The sequence below is a fragment of the Crocuta crocuta genome, unplaced genomic scaffold (genome assembly GCF_008692635.1).
Source record: "Crocuta crocuta isolate KB4526 unplaced genomic scaffold, BGI_CrCroc_1.0 scaffold17, whole genome shotgun sequence".
Lineage (NCBI taxonomy): Eukaryota > Metazoa > Chordata > Mammalia > Carnivora > Hyaenidae > Crocuta > Crocuta crocuta.
The window spans coordinates 4,881,870-4,901,434 of record NW_027532041.1 but is presented as its reverse complement, the minus strand read 5'-3'; the positions used below and the strand labels follow the sequence as shown (position 1 = coordinate 4,901,434).

Here is a 19,565-nt window from a genome sequence, read left to right as displayed (position 1 = left end):
GTTTCAATGCAGGGTAAGACATTAAAGGTTGGCATGCTTCTTTTCAGGATTTAGCAAATTTGGAGAAGTTACATCAAACTCCCAATGGCATGTCTCTTCGTCTGTTTCATTTAAGAAGGACTCCCTTGGCCAAAAGCCCGTCTTCATCCAGCCTCTGTCAAGCCTCAGGGTGCACAGCGGGGAGACAGTCAGATTTCATGCAAGGGTTTTTGGCATTCCCAAGCCAGAAATCCAGTGGTTTCATGACCAGCAGCCAATTCTACCAACAAAAGATGTAGTTTTCCATTTTGAGGAGTCCACAGGCATGGCTTTAATGCTTATAGTCGATGCTTACTCAGAGCATGCTGGGCAGTACTCTTGCAAAGCCGCCAATAGTGCTGGGGAAGCCTCTTGTGCCGCTACACTCACAGTGACCCCGAAAGGTAAAGCCCATGTTGCTTTAAAGACTTGGATACCTCCTACTCCCTCTGTGACTAATGAGAGTCTCTGCTGTCTGTCTTCTTGCATACTGTGGTCAGTCGATAATTTACTAATAACGTAACACCCACCAAGTTCTCAATTATGGGCTAACCTATGCAATTTCAATCTCACTGAAGTGTATATTCTGTGTATTACACTAGTAAGTGGTTTCTTTTAGGCATCAGCTTTGCTTGATGTTTTTACTTTTCTAAACAACATCTCATAGTTGCATCATTCAAGATCCATTTGCTGTGTATTGTTTATAAAGTATATGGAAGAAGGACAAATGGTATCTCAGGAAGGGGGGTGAAGAGAGAGAAAGAGAGACTAGGTCACTCTGGTTAGCTGCAGTGACAACAGAAGGAAGGACCAGATACAGTGTGGCATCCGCATGAGCCTTCATCATCCATTCATCACTGGATCACTGGGAATGAGCTTTCTTTTGTATGATCTGACATCCTAGAGCATACTGCATTTGGCATGCTGCTTCCAAGTGACAATGACATCTTTCATCTTCATCTTCCAATCCATTTTATGTTACTAACCTAACCAAGTGACAAAGCTTAGATCTTAATATTCTTTTCTTTTTCTTGTCACTTGATTATACAGTGCAAGCCCTAGCTAGGCAGAGTTCTGGGAAAGATGTAAGAGAGTCCACCAAGTCCCAGGCAGTGGCAGAGTCCTCTTTCACAAAGCAGGAGAGCAAACTATCCCAAAGTGAAATTAAGTCATTTCAAGGATCATCATATGAATATGAATCACAGGTTTTTGAAAGTATATCTCAAAGTTCCATCCACACAGCAGCATCGGTTCAAAATGTAGAGTTGCGCCACACTGCGTCCCTTTCACAAATTGCAGAAAGCACTGAGTTATCTGGGGACTTTGCTGAAGAAGCAGTGGGTGAGGCACCAAAGATTCTCCTGCAGCTTCAGGACCTCTGTGTAAAGTGCGGCGACACTGCTCAGTTCGTCTGTGTTTTACAAGATGAATCCCCTGTTGATGTAACCTGGACTCATGAAGGTGTAAAGATCGAGGACTCTGAAAGAGTGAAGCAGTCACAACATGGAAATACTCAGTTTCTTATCATATGTAATGTTCAGCCGGTAGACCAAGGATTGTACAGCTGCAATGTACACAACGAGTATGGAGAGAAGACAACATCAGCAGTACTAAGCGTAGAAGGTGCTTATTTGGTTTTTAGCTCTGACTTGCTTCATTTCATCCCCATCGCTTTATGCAGCTTTTCTGCCATGCAAATTGGATCAATGAATATATTAATTAGAATATCTCTAACTCAGCCCTCTATTCATAAAAGACTTACGAAAGTCAGCCAAGTTATTGGCCAAACTTGTGATGAACATTCTAACTTTCCAGTCTAGGTTCAAGGAAGTGTAACTTTCAAATCTCATTTCAGAAGGTTACAGCTTATCTCATATGCGCCGCTTTTTCTAGTATTTTCCAAATATGCCACCTATGAGGTACACTGAAGAAGGTCAAGCTGTTACAGTTCATCAAGTATTGATGATTTATTATTGTGCCTGATATTACGCCAAGGTTAAATTCAATTATTGTAATATTAGGAGGCTCAAATTTCTCATCTGCGCTTTGTTTGCAGATCTGGAAGTTCTAGATGTTTATATAAGGAGGCTATGAAAATAACAAATTGGGCACTGACAATGATAGGGCTCTGTCTGGACCAACCTCAGGAGTCTATAGCTATTTCTTAATAGATGTGCTGCTTTACAGTCTCAGATCATCCTGGAATTGTAGAATAATTCCATGGCAAGATTATTATTTTTGTTGTTATTGGGCTTGATTTGCCACCGTGTCTGGAAATGCATGAATAAATTGGTCTTGGAAAAGATAAGTTCTTCCTTTTATCCATGAACTTCCTCTTAAATACTTTCATTAGTATTATTATACTAATAACAGGAAAGTTACTCTTTAGGTGCTAGAATCCCATGCTGTATGTCTTCAGGCAAAGAGTCTTTACTGAGTCCTGTGGAAAGAAGCTGATGGAAGAAGTTCTAGCACCCCCAGGGGTCCATGGAGAGCTGTGGCCTCAAAGTCTTTCCTGATCTGTCCATACCATTTCTGAGATGTTAGAGATGAGCAGGGGATAGTACAGTGCTATATGACAGAACATCTTGGCTCTGAATTTTGAAACAGGCTTATATATCATTTAATATTTCTGTAATCTTATTTGTCCAAAAGAGTCTTTTTCATCTCTTAGTCTGACATTTTGTCCTGTAGTGATTTTTGGTAATATTTTCATAGGCTTCAAAGGGACTAGCTCAAGAACTGAGAACTAGTTATGCAAATTAGATAGAAAATTCAACCATCCAGAGTTGACCCTCAATTTCACCATAGCTGCTGGCTAGCGCAATAATCACACAGAGTGATTATTTATCTGGAGGTGACATGGTGACAACTATGACAGTTTCTGCAGCCACAGAATTGAGAATTGGCCATGTTGTGGAGGTAGGAAAAATGTAGGTCTTTCACCTCACTTCCTAAGGAACCTAGGGCCATGGTACATGCTTGATCACATGGCCATAATGGATCTGAGCTGGACATTTTCGCCACAGGGTTTCCAGTTCACTCAGTTCTAATTGATCATATCATTAAAGTGCTCTTGGAGCGTGAGCATTTTTCCTTTGGAAAGTCCAGGCTGCCTCACTGGTACTTAATAAAGGGAAAAGATAAGCCACTTTTAAGTGGTTGAAAAATGAAGGATCAGGCACAGTTATCTAATTATTGAACATAAGACAAATCTTTATATGTTCCTCTTTTACTTTGGCCTTATAACTTTATGTAGGCAGCATAGTTATCCGCGAAGTTCAAGTAGGAAGGTAAAACCCCGTAAGTCTGTTTGAGTGGAGTTCTTCTGTACGTAGTAAGCATAGATATATCATATATTAGTTTGGGGACTAACATGCTGCTTTCCTTCTCATCCTAATGACACATCACCTTCTCTAAGTTCAGCATGTGTTTTACTCTTACAAACACAGCTAATTTATTCCTTTTCCTAACTTTATTCTTACCTAGCAAACGAATCGCAAGCCAGAACAGTTACAAAAATTGCCCTTGGTTCAGACACTAAAAGTATTAAAACATCCAAAGAGTCACAAATTAAAACAACCCGTGAAGTAAGGAGAGAATCATCAAAGAAAACAGCAAGCTTGTCGTTCACTTCATGTCAAAGCCCCCAAGAAGCGGAGGAGCCAGGGAGGCCAGCGTTCTCACCCAGCGCCACACAGGTGGACAGAAGGACGAGAGAGAACCCGACCGCCCACTTTTCGCAAGAAGCTGCCCCAGAGACAATTGTGTCTAAAGCCTGCGCCTTTTCCCTATATAATAAAAGCTGTTTTGAGTTGAGGACTCTTTGTTTTGCTCCTTACCGTATAATCAGACTTTGCGTAGTCTCAAGTTTTAAAGGTGGCCCAGATGAAAGGCATATTTACTAAGCAGGAAACACTTAATTCTGCAGGAACACCTGAGAATAGCCCTCGGCAAAAGGCGGCAAGTTAGAAAATGCATGTTCCTTCTAAATGTGATTCCATCTCTTAGCAAGTGTTCCATTGATAGGACTTTTTTTTTTTAAAAAGAGAATATTCCGTTAGTTTGTGGATTGCTTTTTGGAATGCATGTACAGGCATGGGGAATTATGAAACTAAAAGTGGAACTTTCACAGAGAACCTAAAATAAAAATGTTTCAAAATCTTTCTGCCAGCATTGTCATGTACTTTTATCAGCTCATCGATTTGTCTGGCATGGAGTTTTTGGGTGCACTTGGGGGATACAGTTTTCTGTTACTAGAATAAAGAAAAAAATTATAATTGTATGAATATATGAATTGAGGCAGAAGGTATATTGGATTAATCATTAAAATCCTCTTTATATGTTTTCCCATTTTAGCGCCAGAATCCATTTTGCACGGGAGGATTGAACAGGAGATTGAGGTGGAGATGAAAGGTATTGTTACATTGGATGTGAGATTTAAGTAGAAATTCCGAAGGATTAATAGAATCCTTGACCTGCCTACTTTCTCTTAGGAATATTGAGAAAAATGACATAGATGTACAAATATATCTCTTAGAGTATATATTACTATGTCGCATGCCTGGTTTAGAATGCTGATGGTTACATGCATTTCACAGTAATTTGTTTGATGGTAATTTAAAGTCTTGTATTTAAAATTTATCAGCCATATTCAACTTCGTGTTTGCAGCCATTTTCATGAGTGTGTATTAGAAAAAGTTGTCATCTTAATGCATGAAATCAATTAGTAGAACTTTGTTTTCAAAGTCACAGCAAGTTAAACTGAACAATAGGCAATCACCTAGCTGTCAGTCTCAGAATGCAATGTCATGAATGAATTATGATGATTGAAATGCTACTTTATTTAGGATGTGTGAAAATGTTACATTCCCATTCTGGTTTACACTTCATGCACATACATCATTTTAACATTGATCTGTCTCTTACACTGGCTTGCAGATAGCTGCCTTACGTGATCCTTATTGCCTGCTTTTCTTTGTGTAACATTGTGACCTTATGGCTGTATTAGTTCGAATAAACGCCTTCTCATTTTGTTTTAGCTAATTACTTATGGTTAAAGTTCTTGTAGATATTTTTAAATAGCTGATGCTCAAAAATATAATAATTTAATCAAACAATCAAAAGGATCAGAAAGGGCGTTTATTCCACTCTCTGCAAGTCAGGTAAGATTTTCCTCTTAGCCACCAAAAGAACAAAGATTTCCTACTCTCAAAACAAACATGCACAGGAACATGTTATTTTGAAATGCATTTTTGCTTGTTCAAGAAGAAATTTCAACAGTTTGAAGAAAAGACCAGACAACGAACGATTTTCGTGTCAGAATCTTTTAAACAGAGCATGGTGTTGCGTTTATTCGAACAAATATGGTGAGTGAATTTTTTTTTTATGGATTTGTGAGAATCTGTAGCATGCATTTTATTTTATTTCCTATTTTGCAATATTTCATTCATTTTCAACTTTTTCAAATACGATGGAAAATAGTAAAATGCTTTATAATTTATTTTTTTTTTCAGAATTGTCCTCTGAGGGGGAATCGGAACATTCAGAAAGAGATACACGTGACGCCTTTTCCGATTCTGAAGACTTAGACCACAGCTCCATGGCTGCTAAACGATATGCAAGTAGAATATCATCTACAAGCTCCTGGCCCGAATATTTCAAGCCTTCTTTTACCCAAAAACTTGCATTTCAATATGTTTTAGAGGGCGAACCCGTTGTTTTCATGTGTAAATTAATTGCCTGTCCAACTCCAGAAATGACTTGGTTTCATAATAACCGACCTATCCCAACAGGTCTTCGATGGGTTATAAAAACTGAGAGTGATTTACATCATCACTCTTCCAGCTTAGAGGTTAAAAGTGTCCAGCACAGAGATTCTGGAAGTTATAGATTATTGGCAGTTAATAGCGAAGGGTCTGCTGAATCAACGGCATCCTTGCTTGTTATGCAAAAAGGGCAAGATGAGAAATGTTTAGAATTTCTGAAAAGGGCAGAACAGACACATGAAAACATGGAGGCTGTAGCTGAAAGGGGGGAAGACAGAATAAAGGTGGGCCTGAGGTTTACTGGCTCTCCCTTTAACAAAAAACAAGATGTAGAACAAATGGGATTGATGCGAACTATACACTTTAAGACAGTAAGTCCGGGCAAGAAAAGTGACTTTCTGTATGATGAAGAATATTTAGAAAGTAAATGGCTTAATGTAGGTGAACGCTTCCTGGACGAGGAGACCAAAATGAAGTTGCAACGTTTACGGGAGGCTAGAAAAATCTTAACGGAGAAAAAGAAATTATCTCTTTCAGAAATGTCATCAGAAATCGGCTCAAGAACTCTGAGAAGTGAAGCTGGCGATAAAGACATTCTATTCTCCAGAGAGATAGAAAGCAGGTCTGTATCTGATCTAGCCGAAAGTAGGGATAAGGTAGATCATTCAAGCGAGGGTATTGTCCCAAAGCCACATGTCCTTTCTAATCAAATGGATCAAAATGTAGCCTCTGGGGAACCTCCCAGAAGCTTTCAAACTACTGTTGATGAAGAAATTCTCCAGACTGAAATAAGAATGAGCCAAGAGGCATTTCTAAGAGAAAATCTACAAAAAGACCATTTATATGGTCAGATTCTAGTAAGTGAGGATACCCAAGCAAGAGAACCACTTGAAATTATGACCAAAACTGAAATTGGAGAGTCCTCTAGAACTATCACCATTGTAAATAAGAACGAGGAAATCTATGAGACTACTGAAAAGGTGCCCCACGTTATTATGCCACACGCCAGCGAATCTTTTGGTGCAGTTATAAATGTTGAAGAAAATGAAGACCAAGATAGTGTGAGAATAAGAAAGGATAATTTGAGAGAATTACAGCACTCTACGTACACAAAAGTTGACGAATTCAAATCTGAACAAGAAGAAAAAATCACACAATTTTATGAAAGTCCTTTCCAGAAACATCCACAGCGTTGCCCACCTTCGTTTCTTCAAGAAATTGAATCTCAAGAAGTTTACGAAGGGGACAGTTGCAAATTTGTGTGTCATTTTCAAGGATATCCTCCACCCATAGTGACGTGGTATAACAATGATATCCCAATCCCCCGGAACCGAGGCTTTATCTCTCAGACCTCGGAAAACTATTCAATATTAACTTTTTCTTCTGCTCTTCCTCAAAACGAAGGTTCTGTTACCTGTGTGCTGTTTAACCAATATGGAACGGTGAAAACCACCGGCATACTTAGAGTGAAAGCAAAACAAGGGCACGGTGTTGAAGCACACGGAGTCCCAGTGTTTCACGAGTACGTGGATGAGGAAGAGGAGCTGGCACTGGTGTTTGACCAAACAAGAGGCATTCATTCGTCTTTGAGACAAAAGGGCCAAACGAATCTCCATATGTTACACACTAACCCCCCATGTCCTCCTCCCTCTGCAGACGTAGAATTGCTTTCCTTCCCTGTAGAAATTCAGATAACAGCAGCTACCCCTACCCCAGAACAGGATAAAGACTCCGGAGAATTGTTTCACCCTGAGGAGCTGGGAGCTGAAGCAACACCTCGAGCTGAGGCTTCGCAGTCACCAAAACACAAATTTATATTTTCGTCTGATATTACTAACGAGCCACCGAAGATGTTACAGGAAATGCCGAAGCATATCAGATGTGGGGAAGGGGGATCCCTAATACTTGAATGTTTATTGTCTGGTGAGCCTAAGCCAGTTGTAACATGGTTTCAAAATGGAGTCATGTTAAAGCAGAACCAGAAGTTTCAGTTTGAAGAAGCTCATTTTAGCCACAGATTATATATTAACGACCTCAATTCTCACGATTCTGGAAAATATAAATGTGTGGCTGAGAACAATTCAGGAACAGCTGAGAGTGTTTCAGATCTGACAGTGGAGCCTGACCCTCTCAGGGAGTACAGTCAATTGGGAAATACTGGTGGAATTTATGCAAAATATTTCAAAGACCAACAAATTCAGGGAGAATCTGAAAGGGTGCATTTTTATGGTTATCTACCTGGTCCTTTTATTCCCCCATCCAATATAAAAGAGCATTCTGTAAGGGAATGTTTTCAAAGCTTTGAGACAACTGAACAGATAGACCAGAAAAGCCAAGTTCGTTGCACATATTCCAGGGAAAAACTACCTAGATTTATGTGGGGTGCTTCTAGAGCCACAAAAATCAACAAGCCTATCATTGCCCAACTCGTACAATGTCAGGGTATGGCGAAAGAGGGACGTGTAAGTGAAAAATCAAAACTGTACCAAGCAGAGGGTACTGTTTATCCATTTGTTGAGGATATCAGTGAAGTTAAAACAGTTAGAAAAGAGGCAAAAAATGATTTCAGAAAACTTGAAGCAGAAAGGGAAGATGTGCAAGAATATGCCCAACGTGACTATTTTGCAAATATCTCTGAGAGACCTTCCGATTGTTATGATACAAAAGATTCCTCTATCACTGCGTATGAAGAACCCCTGGGTGAAGAAAGCTATTACCCAGGAAAAAAGGTGAAGCATAAAATCATTGCATTTGAAAAGTTACAACATGTAGAAAAAGGACTTCTAGAAAAAAGACTTCCCAAGAAATTTGTCAATCCTCCTCAAAGGAAGCGTGGTGACAGAGACTTTCCATTAAAGCCAAGTGTTTCAAGATCAGGTAACCTACATCAGGCAGAGACAATGTCTCCAAATGCTGAACCAGATTCCTCTGACATTGAGATGAATTTAAAGTTGCTTTCTTCTCAAACTCTTACGGAATATGAAGTACAAGAGAGGGAACAACCAAAAGAAATAGGTCTCATAGATCAGCCCGCAATTTCAGAAAGGACGGAACATGAAGCACCTATTACATTTGACTTAAAGCAATTCCACCCTCAAATAGAAAATGAAAATATAAAATTTCAGGCATTAGATGGCAGTCAAGCAGAAGCATATTTTAAAATCCAACATCCTGATCCTGAAATAGCTGATGCTGAGAACATTGTATTTGATCTAAAACAAATGTATTCTCATATAGGAGATCCAGTGAAGGAGTTTCAAGGGCAGGAAACTAGGCAACAGGAAACACTTTATGAAGAAGAAATTGCTGGCACTGGAACATTTCAATCCGAAACACAAAATACTTCTAAAAGTGTACAAAATAACATATTCACCAATCCAGAAATTCCTTCCAGTCAGGGGTTTTCAGGTAGGACTATGATGGAGAAAAGCCATTCGGATGAAAATACCTTTTATTTGGAAAAACGTACACAGGAACAGAATTTAGAAATTTCACATACTGATATTTCCCTTAAATCCTTCTCTGAAGAAACCCACAGTGAACCATGGGCCTCACTTGAAACCTCGTCTGCTGCTGTAGGAGAAACGAATATTTCTGAGGAAAAAAGTTCCCTAGAAAATGGAGATGGAAGTTTCATTTCACATTTGAAAAAAGCAGCAAGCGAGGAAAAGCTTTTAGAGGTTCGTGAAGTGGAAGAAGAACATATTTTGGAACCAGAGTTGGCCTCATTTCAAAAGCAGGGTGGCGGGACACAGGGATATGTCACTGGAATTTGGGGAGACCACAAGGGTGATGATGATCACGAGGCAGCCACACGCCATAGAAAAGTCTCCTTGACTCAGTGCTTTCCACTCTTGACAAGCGAGGAACAGCAGAATCCAAAGGAACAAACAAGTGAAGAAAGTGATGCCTTTGGAAAAGAAAAATGTTATGAAGAAGTTCAAGTTCAGAATGAAACTTCTTTCTCCGCTACTCAAAGAGGAAAGATAGAAACTTGTTTTTCTGAAAATCTTCCTAAATCGGATGAAGCACATACAGCAGAAGTAACGGACTCTGAGACCTCCCTAGCACAATATTTACTTGCTGCTGGAAAGCACCAAGTTCGTGACGTGAAAGACACCAAACGCAAGGCAAAGCATGTTCAGAGTGAATCAGTCACGTCAATGGAGGTTGAAGAAGTAACTTTCAGCACTGTGTATGAATATTACAACCAACAACAGGAAACATTAGGTCGCCCATTTTCTCCCGAATCTGAGGTTTCGATTGAGGTGGCAAGTACAAGCAGTGAAGAGATCTCTGAGTTAGATCAGTTTTATACACCTCCGTCCTCCGTTGAACATTTTGAAACTCCAAAGTCTCCTGATTTATATTTTACTCCTTCAGATACAACTAAACAACCCTCAACAAATTCAGGAGGTGAGACTGTTGAAAGAACCACACCTTTAGAAGAAGCTGCCGAAAGGTACTCAACACCTTCCGAAGGCGAGGTAGCAGAGAGATATTCCACACCCCCAGGGGAGGCACTAGAGAGATATTCTACACCCCCAGGGGAGGCACTAGAGAGATATTCTACACCCCCAGGGGAGGCGCTAGAGAGATATTCTACACCCCCAGGAGAGGCACTAGAGAGATATTCCACACCCCCAGGAGAGGCAGTCGAGAGATATTCTACACCTTTAGGAGGAGAAATGGTTGAAAAATATTCTATTCCTACTGGAGGACCAAACCCCACTGGACACTTTAAAAGATACCCATCAAAAACAGAAAGGGAGGACAGTACACCAAATGAACATTTCCATACACCTTCGGAAGAGAGGAGTTCAGCTTATGAACTATGGCGTTCCGATTCATTTGGCACACCCAATGAAGCCATTGAACCAAAAGACAATGAAATGCCCCCTTCTTTCATTGAGCCTCTGACCAAAAGGAAGATATATGAGAACACAACGTTAGGCTTCATTGTTGAAGTTGAGGGCATTCCAGTTCCTGGTGTGAAATGGTATCGAAATAAATCTTTGCTAGAGCCAGATGAAAGAATCAAAATAGAAAGGGTGGGTAATGTGTGTTCTTTGGAAATTTCTAACATTCAAAAAGGAGAGGCAGGAGAGTACATGTGCCACGCAGTAAACATCATAGGGGAAGCAAAGAGCTTTGCCAGTGTAGACATAGAACCGCAGAAGGAAAGAGCGGTGGCTCTCCCACCTCCAGTAACACATCAGCATGTCATGGAGTTTGATTTGGAAAACACTGCATCATCCAGAACACCTTCTCCTCAAGAAATTGTTCTGGAAGTGGAATTAAGTGAAAAAGATGTTAAAGAATTTGAGAAGCAAGTGAAAATAGTCACAGTTCCTGAATTTACTCCTGATCATAAAAGCATGATTGTGAGTCTGGATGTTCTACCATTGAATTTAGCAGATCCAAGTATGACTTCAAGGGAGGAAGACAACAAAGATTTAAAAATTGATTTAGAGGTATTTGAAATGCCTCCTCGCTTTATAATGCCTATTTGTGATTTTAAAATTCCAGAAAATTCAGACGCTGTGTTCAAATGTTCGGTCATAGGCATCCCTAGCCCCGAAGTTAAATGGTATAAAGAATATATGTGCATTGAACCAGATAACATCAAATATGTGATCAGTGAGGAGAAGGGAAGTCACACCCTTAAAATTCGAAATGTGTGTCCATCTGACAGTGCGACATATAGGTGCAGAGCTATCAATCGAGTAGGAGAGGCTATCTGCCGGGGATTCCTCACCATGGGAGATTCCGAAATGTTTTCTATGACGACAAAGAAAAGTAAAGTGACTTTAAGCAGTGTGAAGGAAGAATTGGTCCTAAAGAGCAAATATTCAGGCAGCTTTTTTGAATTTCAGGTGGTCGAAGGGCCTCCCAGGTTTATCAAAGGTATTTCTGACTGTTACGCACCTTTAGGTACTGCAGCTTATTTCCAGTGTTTAGTTCGTGGCTCTCCAAGACCCATGGTTTACTGGTACAAAGATGGGAGATTGGTGCAAGGTACAAGGTTTAGTGCTGAGGAAAGTGGCATAGGATTTCACAACCTATTTATAACAAGCTTAGTGAAAGATGATGAAGGCGAGTACAGGTGTGTAGCTACAAATGAGTCAGGAATGGCGGAGACCTGTGCGACCCTCACACTAACTTAGTTTCCCACACAATGTTTCAGTGCCTCAGTAATTATTAAATCGGTTCAAGTGCTCCCAGATTTTCCTGTATCAATCCAATAAATTTCCAAATAGGTCTACTACTCGGTTTGAATTCAATATGTGGGAAACTCCTGGGAAAACGGATTCTCTCTGGAGAAATCTCATGTTTGTAATACGTGTAAATATTCTGTCATCTACACTGTGGAACTATCACTGTGTCAACTATGTTGTGAATCATCAGGCACAATTAAATATCTCTGTGGCTACCCGAATGTTTGTACTGCTGCTTTACCCTCGTTCGTCCTCCACAAAAGAGCCTCAGTAGAATGCATTCTCTTTTAGCAGGTATGCTATTTAAGTAAAGTAAAACACAAGATGGAAGACTGTGTCACATGACCATGTGGACAAATCGGTAAGGTAAATCTCCCCTCTGCTCTATCAGTCATTTTTGAAATTATAACCCTTTTGCATTCACATCCATGTGTACTGACTTGGACTTAGAATAGACAAAACAAACAACAGAAACCAGCTTCAGCCGGTTGATAATGAATTCTATAATCTGTTTTATGTTGCAATCTTAATATCTTTGTTTGGCTCTTTTACAGATATTTTCAGTGTTGATATCCCTCTTCTTAAATATTTTAACTCTTGCTGGTTTTGAAGGGACCAATGGTGCTTTCTTTTTTGGGTAGAGTTCATCTAGACATTTGCAAAATATACAAAGAAAGATCTTTCCACTTTGGGGGACACCCCATTTTCTCAATTTTTAAAATGGCATCAAGTGTCAAATACAGCATTCGATATTGGCCTGGGGTGGGGAGTAGGCGGGAAACTACTATATTACAATTATACAGAAATTTTACTTTATTTTTTTAAATGTTTTATTTATTTCTGAGAGAGAGACAGACAGTGTGAGCAGGGGAGAGTCAGAGAGAGAGGGAGATACAGAATCTGAAGTAGGCTCACGGCTCTGAGCTGTCAGCACAGAGCCCGATATGGGGCTCGAACCCACGAGTCGTGAGATCATGACCTGAGCTGAAGTCAGACGCTTAACCAGCTGAGCCACCCAGGCGCCCCTATACAGAAATTTTAAACCACAGGCCAATTTCAGAATCTTTAAAATTAGAAAAAAAAGAAGGGGAGACATTTTTAGTAGTGAGCAATATGGTAATTTGTATTTCAGGTTATATGCAAATAACAAGATATTCAGCTTTCCCGTCATTTTTACTGAATTTCATTTTTAAAACTAGAAATTCCTAAGTATTCAAATTTAGGATGTATACATGTTCCTAAAGTAACTTTGTTTTTCAAAATTATAATTCTAGTAAATTCAAAAAATTCTTAACAATGTATCTATGTTATCACTGTGAACCTGAATCTTCGTACATAAGATGTAATAAATATTTAAAAATTTAGTTTTCTTAACTGAAAATGAAGAGTTGGACCAGAGGACCTCAGAGGTGATTGTTCAACTCTGTGATTCTGTGTGGTTCCAGTGATAACTTTTCTTGATACAGTTTAGGATAATTTTAGTTTTGTAACAAATGAGAAAAACAATAGAATATAGTACTGAAGTTGTGAATATTTCCTCTGTCTAACTCTAAATTACTTACTGTTACCTAATAGCTGTATTTGTCCCCTTCAATAACCAACTGTTATATACCATGATCATATTAAACATATTGCTTTTAATTCTAAAAAATTAAACAATTTAAATTTAATACTCCAAAGAATTCATATATTCAATTCTATTTATGTTTCTTTCATCTATCAATTTTTATCCCCACAGTAGGATTCCCTTAAACTCTTCCAAATTAAAGAAGCAATTGAGAGAATGTGCAGAATATAGATAGAGCAGTCAGGCTTTACATCCCTCCCCGACTAAGTCCTCCCCTCCTCCCACACACACCCCAAACATTTGTTTTACCTGTTTTGAGTCACCATAACTCATCCAGATATACTGTTGTGGAACAATAGTTTCTGTCTCAACCAGTGAGCACACAATATCTGTGGTACTAAGTATGGGTATAACGTATTATATCACATCATCAATCCCGGAAATAAAACTAATTCTATAGCTCAGGGACTTAGGAATTTATTCTACTCCTAGTTACAAAACGGATGTTTCAGTAAATTAGAAATTCAGATCGTGAGAAATATGGCAATAGCTGGCACAGTGGCAAGGCAGTTCAAAATCTGTTTCAGGAAGGAAGGATGGATGGATGGATGGATGGAAGGAAGGAAAGAAAGAAGGGAGGGAGAGAGGGAGGGAGGGAGGAAGGGAAGAAGGGAGGGAAAAAACATTTTATCGAATTGACAGGAAGGAAGAATTTGATTTTGCTCACTAGAATTCTTGTAGTCTCATATGCATTGAACATGAGGATATTCAGAATAACAATGACTGAATAAAGAAAAATAAGTCTTGGCTTACTTGTGGTAGATAATTAAATAGAATTTTGTTTCTGAGTCAATGGCACATAACAAAAGCCTGAAATATTAATTTCTCTGATGCTGGATAAAGAATTCATTGTATTACATGTACTAGAGTTTAGACATAATTATTAGCTGCTACTACTACATGTATTTTTAACTATACCTTTCATGTTTGAGCACATTTGAATTTTATTTACTGTATTTACTGAATTTTTATTTACTGAATTTTAACACCATGTTAGAAGGGAAAACAGCTGAAGATATTTCAACATATTAGTGAGTTGGGGTAATTTAACTATATTCACATTCATTCCCTTTCCAGGTATTTTGGGAGTTCAAGTGAAGGGCTAGTGGGTATGAGTAATACGTTACAAATTACATGTAAAGTTAAGTGGTAGCCGTTAGTGTATGAAATTAATCAATGGTTTTCTGGCTTACTAATTGAAAAAGTAAATAACTGAGTATGTATTCTACATGCTCTAGATAACGTTTACCAGGACATTTATAATGAACCAACAGTCGAGTCATGCCTTCTAATCCTTCCACACCCGAACAGAAAGGAATTAAGGCCTGACTATATCATATGCAAGGCGAGTGAACTAATAAAATAATAATACTGCTTTGGGGGAAGGTAATAAAACTATTATTAACAGAGCTGTTCTACATTCCTAACAGATTTAAGGAAAGCGAATTCCTTGTTATCAAATTAAGCCTTTAATCCTGTCCTCCATGATTCTGTTTAAAGAATATCTGTTACTCACTCTTTTGTTTTTCTGTTCCATAAGGCTGTATAGGTATTTCTCACACAATAAAGTTCAATCCGGTTTTTAATGTTGGAGTTGTTTTCTTTTATTTCTGATTCTCTCATTTTCTTGACAACAAAAGCCTTATAAATCTTTGTTAAAATAATATGGCAATTTACATGGCAAAAGGCGGCCTGAATTTCTAGGAACCGAAAGAGGTGGTTCTCTTACAAATTCAAATTAAGTGTTTCCTGTGGCCTCTTTTTTTTTTTTTAAATATTTTTTTATTTATTTCTGAGCGCGAGAGAGAGAGAGAGAGAAACAGCGTGAACAGGGGAGGGTCAGAGAGAGAGGGAGCCACAGAATTGGAAGCAGGCTCCAGGCTCTGAGCTAGCTGTCAGCACAGACCCCGACGCGGGGCTCGTACCCACAAACCACGTGATCATGACCTGAGCCGAAGTCGGACGCTTAACGACTGAGCCACCCAGGCGCCCCTGTGGCCTCTTATTTTTAAGAACAGCTTCAGTTTATAAGCAGGAACTGAAACAGAGGTTTTATTTTGGAAATCATCAGTCTTCACTTTGACAAGAAATATCATTCTTAACTTAAGAAAATTCTTTAAGAATTATCCTAGATCTTTTTGGAAATTGATTTAAATAATCCTGGATTCTTTTATTATAAACATACAAGCAGCAGTTTTTCAAACTTTATATCACAAAGAGAAACTCATAAAACAGCATTAAAATTTATAAACTCTAACACAAGTGATGTGGATTGAAAGTTGCATCAGCATAGTATTTATATAATGTGATATCATGAGCTAAGGTTAAAAATTTAGAAATGTGCTTTTTGATAAATCTCAAGGTAATCTAGTGGTTCCAGGAATAAAGCAAAAGGTGGCCACCAGCTGGTACATCATCCATTGACTTCTATATTTTTGTTGTTGTTAAATAAAATTGATAGTAAAATAATAATTGTTTTTCTCCATACAGAGTTTTCTAGCTTTCTTCTGTCTGCTGAAGAAGAAGGATTCCAAACCTATAGCTCTGGCCTTCAGTTATCTAATAGGAAGGAAACACTTGAACCTTTGTCTGAACCTCCAGTTCATTCAATGAAATTTGATTCCAAAGAGGAAGGCCATGTTCCAGTTTTCATCAAAGAAGTGTCAGATGCTGAAATAAGCATAGGGGATGTGGCTAAACTATCTGTTACTGTCACTGGCATTCCCAAGCCTAAAATTCAGTGGTTCTTTAATGGAGTGATGTTAATCCCTTCTGCTGACTACAAGTTTGTTTTTGATGGTAATGATCATAGTCTGATTATTTTGTTCACCAAATTTGAGGATGAGGGAGAGTATACATGTATTGCCAGCAATGAATATGGACAGACAGTATGCAGTGCCTATCTAAAAGTAAGTTCTAAAGGAGAGGAGCACAAAGAGACAGAACCAGAACCGGTGGAAAAAATTCTGGACAAGTTTGAAGGTCCCTGTCCTCCTTACTTCATTAAGGAGTTCAAACCAATTCACTGTGCTCAGGGGCTTCCCGCCATCTTTGAGTACAGGGTACTTGGAGAGCCTGCACCCACTGTTTTGTGGTTCAAAGAAAACAAACAGCTTTGCACCAATGTTTATTACACCATCATTCATAATCCTGATGGTTCCGGGACGTTCATCGTCAATGACCCTCAGAGGGAAGATAGTGGCCTCTATGTCTGTAAAGCAGAGAATATGTGGGGTGAGTCCACCTGTGCCGCAGAGCTGCTCGTGCTTCTGGAAGACCCGGATGTGACTGATGCTCCCTGTAAAGCAAAGCCCACACCAGAGGCTACAAACGGTTTTCCGCCGCTGTTATTAAAGGATCCTGCCATTGAGGCATTTGACTCAGAGCAGGAAATTGCAGCTTTTGTAAAGGATACCGTTGTGAAAGCTGCTTTAATTGCAGAAGAAAACCAGCAGCTTTCTTATGAGCATATTGTTAAAACCAAAGAACTGAGTAGCCAAGTTACTTTAGTGGCTGAACAATTGCAATCCACAGTCACGTTGGAGCAGAATATGCCTCATGCAGACAGCACCAGGGAACTTCTTTCCATCGATGGCACTCTTTGTGTTCAGTCTCTCAAGGAACCATCTCGCAGTTTACAGCCACCGATTGTCCAGGCCCAGAAAACCCTCCCCAAAGAAGATAGCCTGATGCTTCAAGAGCCAGAGTCACAGGTGGTCTTATCAGATACTGAAAAAGTCTTCCCAAGTGCTCTGTCCATACAGGAAATTAGTTCATTAACAGTGGAGCCTCTGAAAACATTATTAGCTGAACCTGAAGGGAGTTATCCACAGTCTTCAACTGAAGCAGCTCCAGCCCATTCATATCCAACCTCTGTGGATGAGGAAGTACTTTTACCAAAAGAAAAGACAGAATCTGCAGTGGATACTGGGCAAAGAGTGGCTCAGCAAGAGCAGGAGGCACAAAGCGCTCCCATCCTGAGTCAGAGCTTAGCTGAGGGCAGCATGGAATTTCTCAAGGGTCCTGACGTTACAGTCTCTGAGGTCAGCTGTGAGCGCCAGATCCCTTCAGAACACACCTGCTCAGAAGGTGAAATTTTGATGGAAAGTACAGATCAACTGGAAAGTGCAGTGCAAGATCTTGCAGACAGGACTGAGGAAGGCAAGTCCTTGAGGTTTCCAGTCGCATGTGAGGAAAAGCAGGTACTGCTCAAAGAAGAGCATTCTGACAACCTGGCAGTGCCCCTGAACCAAACCAGTGAATGTAAAAAAGAGCCCATGGTGATATATGGTGTGCAGGAGGTGCAGGGAAGTGACACTCTTTGTAAGGAAAGTTTGCTTTCCGGAATTCCAGGAGAAGAACGATTGAACCTTAAAACTCACATCCGCAGGGCTTTGCAAGCAGCAGTGGCCAGTGAGCACCCGAGCCTTTTCTCTGAATGGTTAAGAAACATTGAAAAGGTGGAGGTCAAGGCCATAAACTTCACCCAAGAGCCCAAACGCATTATGTGCACCTACCTTATTACCTCAGTGAAGACTCTAACAGAAGAATTAACCATTGCTATTGAAGGCATTGATCCTCAAATGGCTAACTTGAGAACAGAACTTAAGGATGCTTTGTGCTCTATTATATGTGAGGAAATAAACATCCTCACAGCTGAGGATCACAGAATGCAGAAAGGAGGCAAAATAGGCTTGCAAGAAGAAATGGGTCCTTTTTCAGATTCACAGAAGGTTGAAGCAATCAGAGAACCAGAAGTTGAGTCTAAATATCTCGTCTCTGTGGAAGAGGTCAGCTGTTTCCATGTGGAAAGTCAGGTCAAAGTTGCAGAGACCACACCTGTCCCTGATGAGGTTGCTTCAGCTGCTATCCCTGATGAAAAACAGGATGAGACACCAAAGCCATCAGAGGAAAAAGGGAAGTCCCCTGGAAGTGGTACTGGGGAGGTTGGCATCGGAAAAGGACAGGAAGATGAGGGTAGCTTAGTCCGAGAGGATGATCCTCTCATTCACACGCCCTTGGTGGACACTACTGTGGAGGAAGGTGACCCTGTCAACCTCACGTCTTCCATAACAAATGCCAAAGAGGTGAATTGGTATTTTGAGGGTAAACTGGTGCGTTCAGATGAAAAGTTCAAGTGTTTACAAGATCAAAATACATACACGCTAGTAATCGACAAAGTAAATACAGAAGAACATCAAGGAACATATACCTGTGAGGCCCTGAATGAACACGGAAACACAGCAACTTCAGCAAAACTCACTGTAGTCAAAAGAGGTTGGATTTTAAGGATGAAGTGGGTTGCGCTCTAACACTCACTGGATCGTAATGTTTTAGTTTTCATCACTGAGTTTTCACTTACCTTCCTCCGCCAGGGTGCAATTTGTGTAGAGTAAGAGTGACATCACAGACATAATCATGGTTATTAATTCTCCTTTTGCCTTACTGCCTTGCAGGGTAGTACATCATCATCTCTACATTGCTATTTATTTTTAAAATAAAATGTGTTTTCATATTTTTCATGATACTGACAGGTTTTTTAGTTTATATTTACTTCAAAATATTTTAATAATATGTAACAAAAGCTGTCAGCAAACACCTCGCTCCTCTGAAATTGCCGGTCACATCCCTAAACTCAGAATAACCATGATTAATTGTCCATTTGTGTTTTTCATTTTTTCTTTTTTGATGTTGTTTCATTTCATCACTGTATGTAGTGTATCACATTTTGAAATGCTATTCACAGTGTTCTTAGCCAGCATGGTATATTTAAAGAATATATCATGTTATGCATGTAAGCCCAGAGCATCACCTTTTAATCATTTTTTTTCACAATTCACCGCAAAGTAACGATTGAAGATGTTAAAAGCTACTTATTATCTTCTTTTACCTTCAGCAATTGTTCTCATTTTCCAGTTACTTGTCTTAAACTGC

General features: G+C 39.5%; 1 protein-coding gene across 6 annotated transcripts in view; it reads left to right on the top strand.

Moving 5' to 3' along the window:
- TTN (titin) overlaps positions 1-19,565 on the top strand; it is a 272,276-nt gene that overhangs the window by 47,429 nt on the left and 205,282 nt on the right. For 2 of the 6 annotated variants that reach the window (XM_077776374.1, XM_077776370.1), the window contains 2 exons: positions 4,378-4,434; positions 16,122-18,908. In XM_077776374.1, coding sequence (XP_077632500.1) covers positions 4,378-4,434; positions 16,122-18,908 — 2,844 coding nt within the window. Of the gene's footprint in view, positions 1-47; positions 423-1,068; positions 1,642-4,377; positions 4,435-5,534; positions 11,954-16,121; positions 18,909-19,565 lie in introns of those variants that run through there. The other 4 variants (XM_077776372.1, XM_077776373.1, XM_077776375.1 and 1 more) reach the window with 4 other exon arrangements.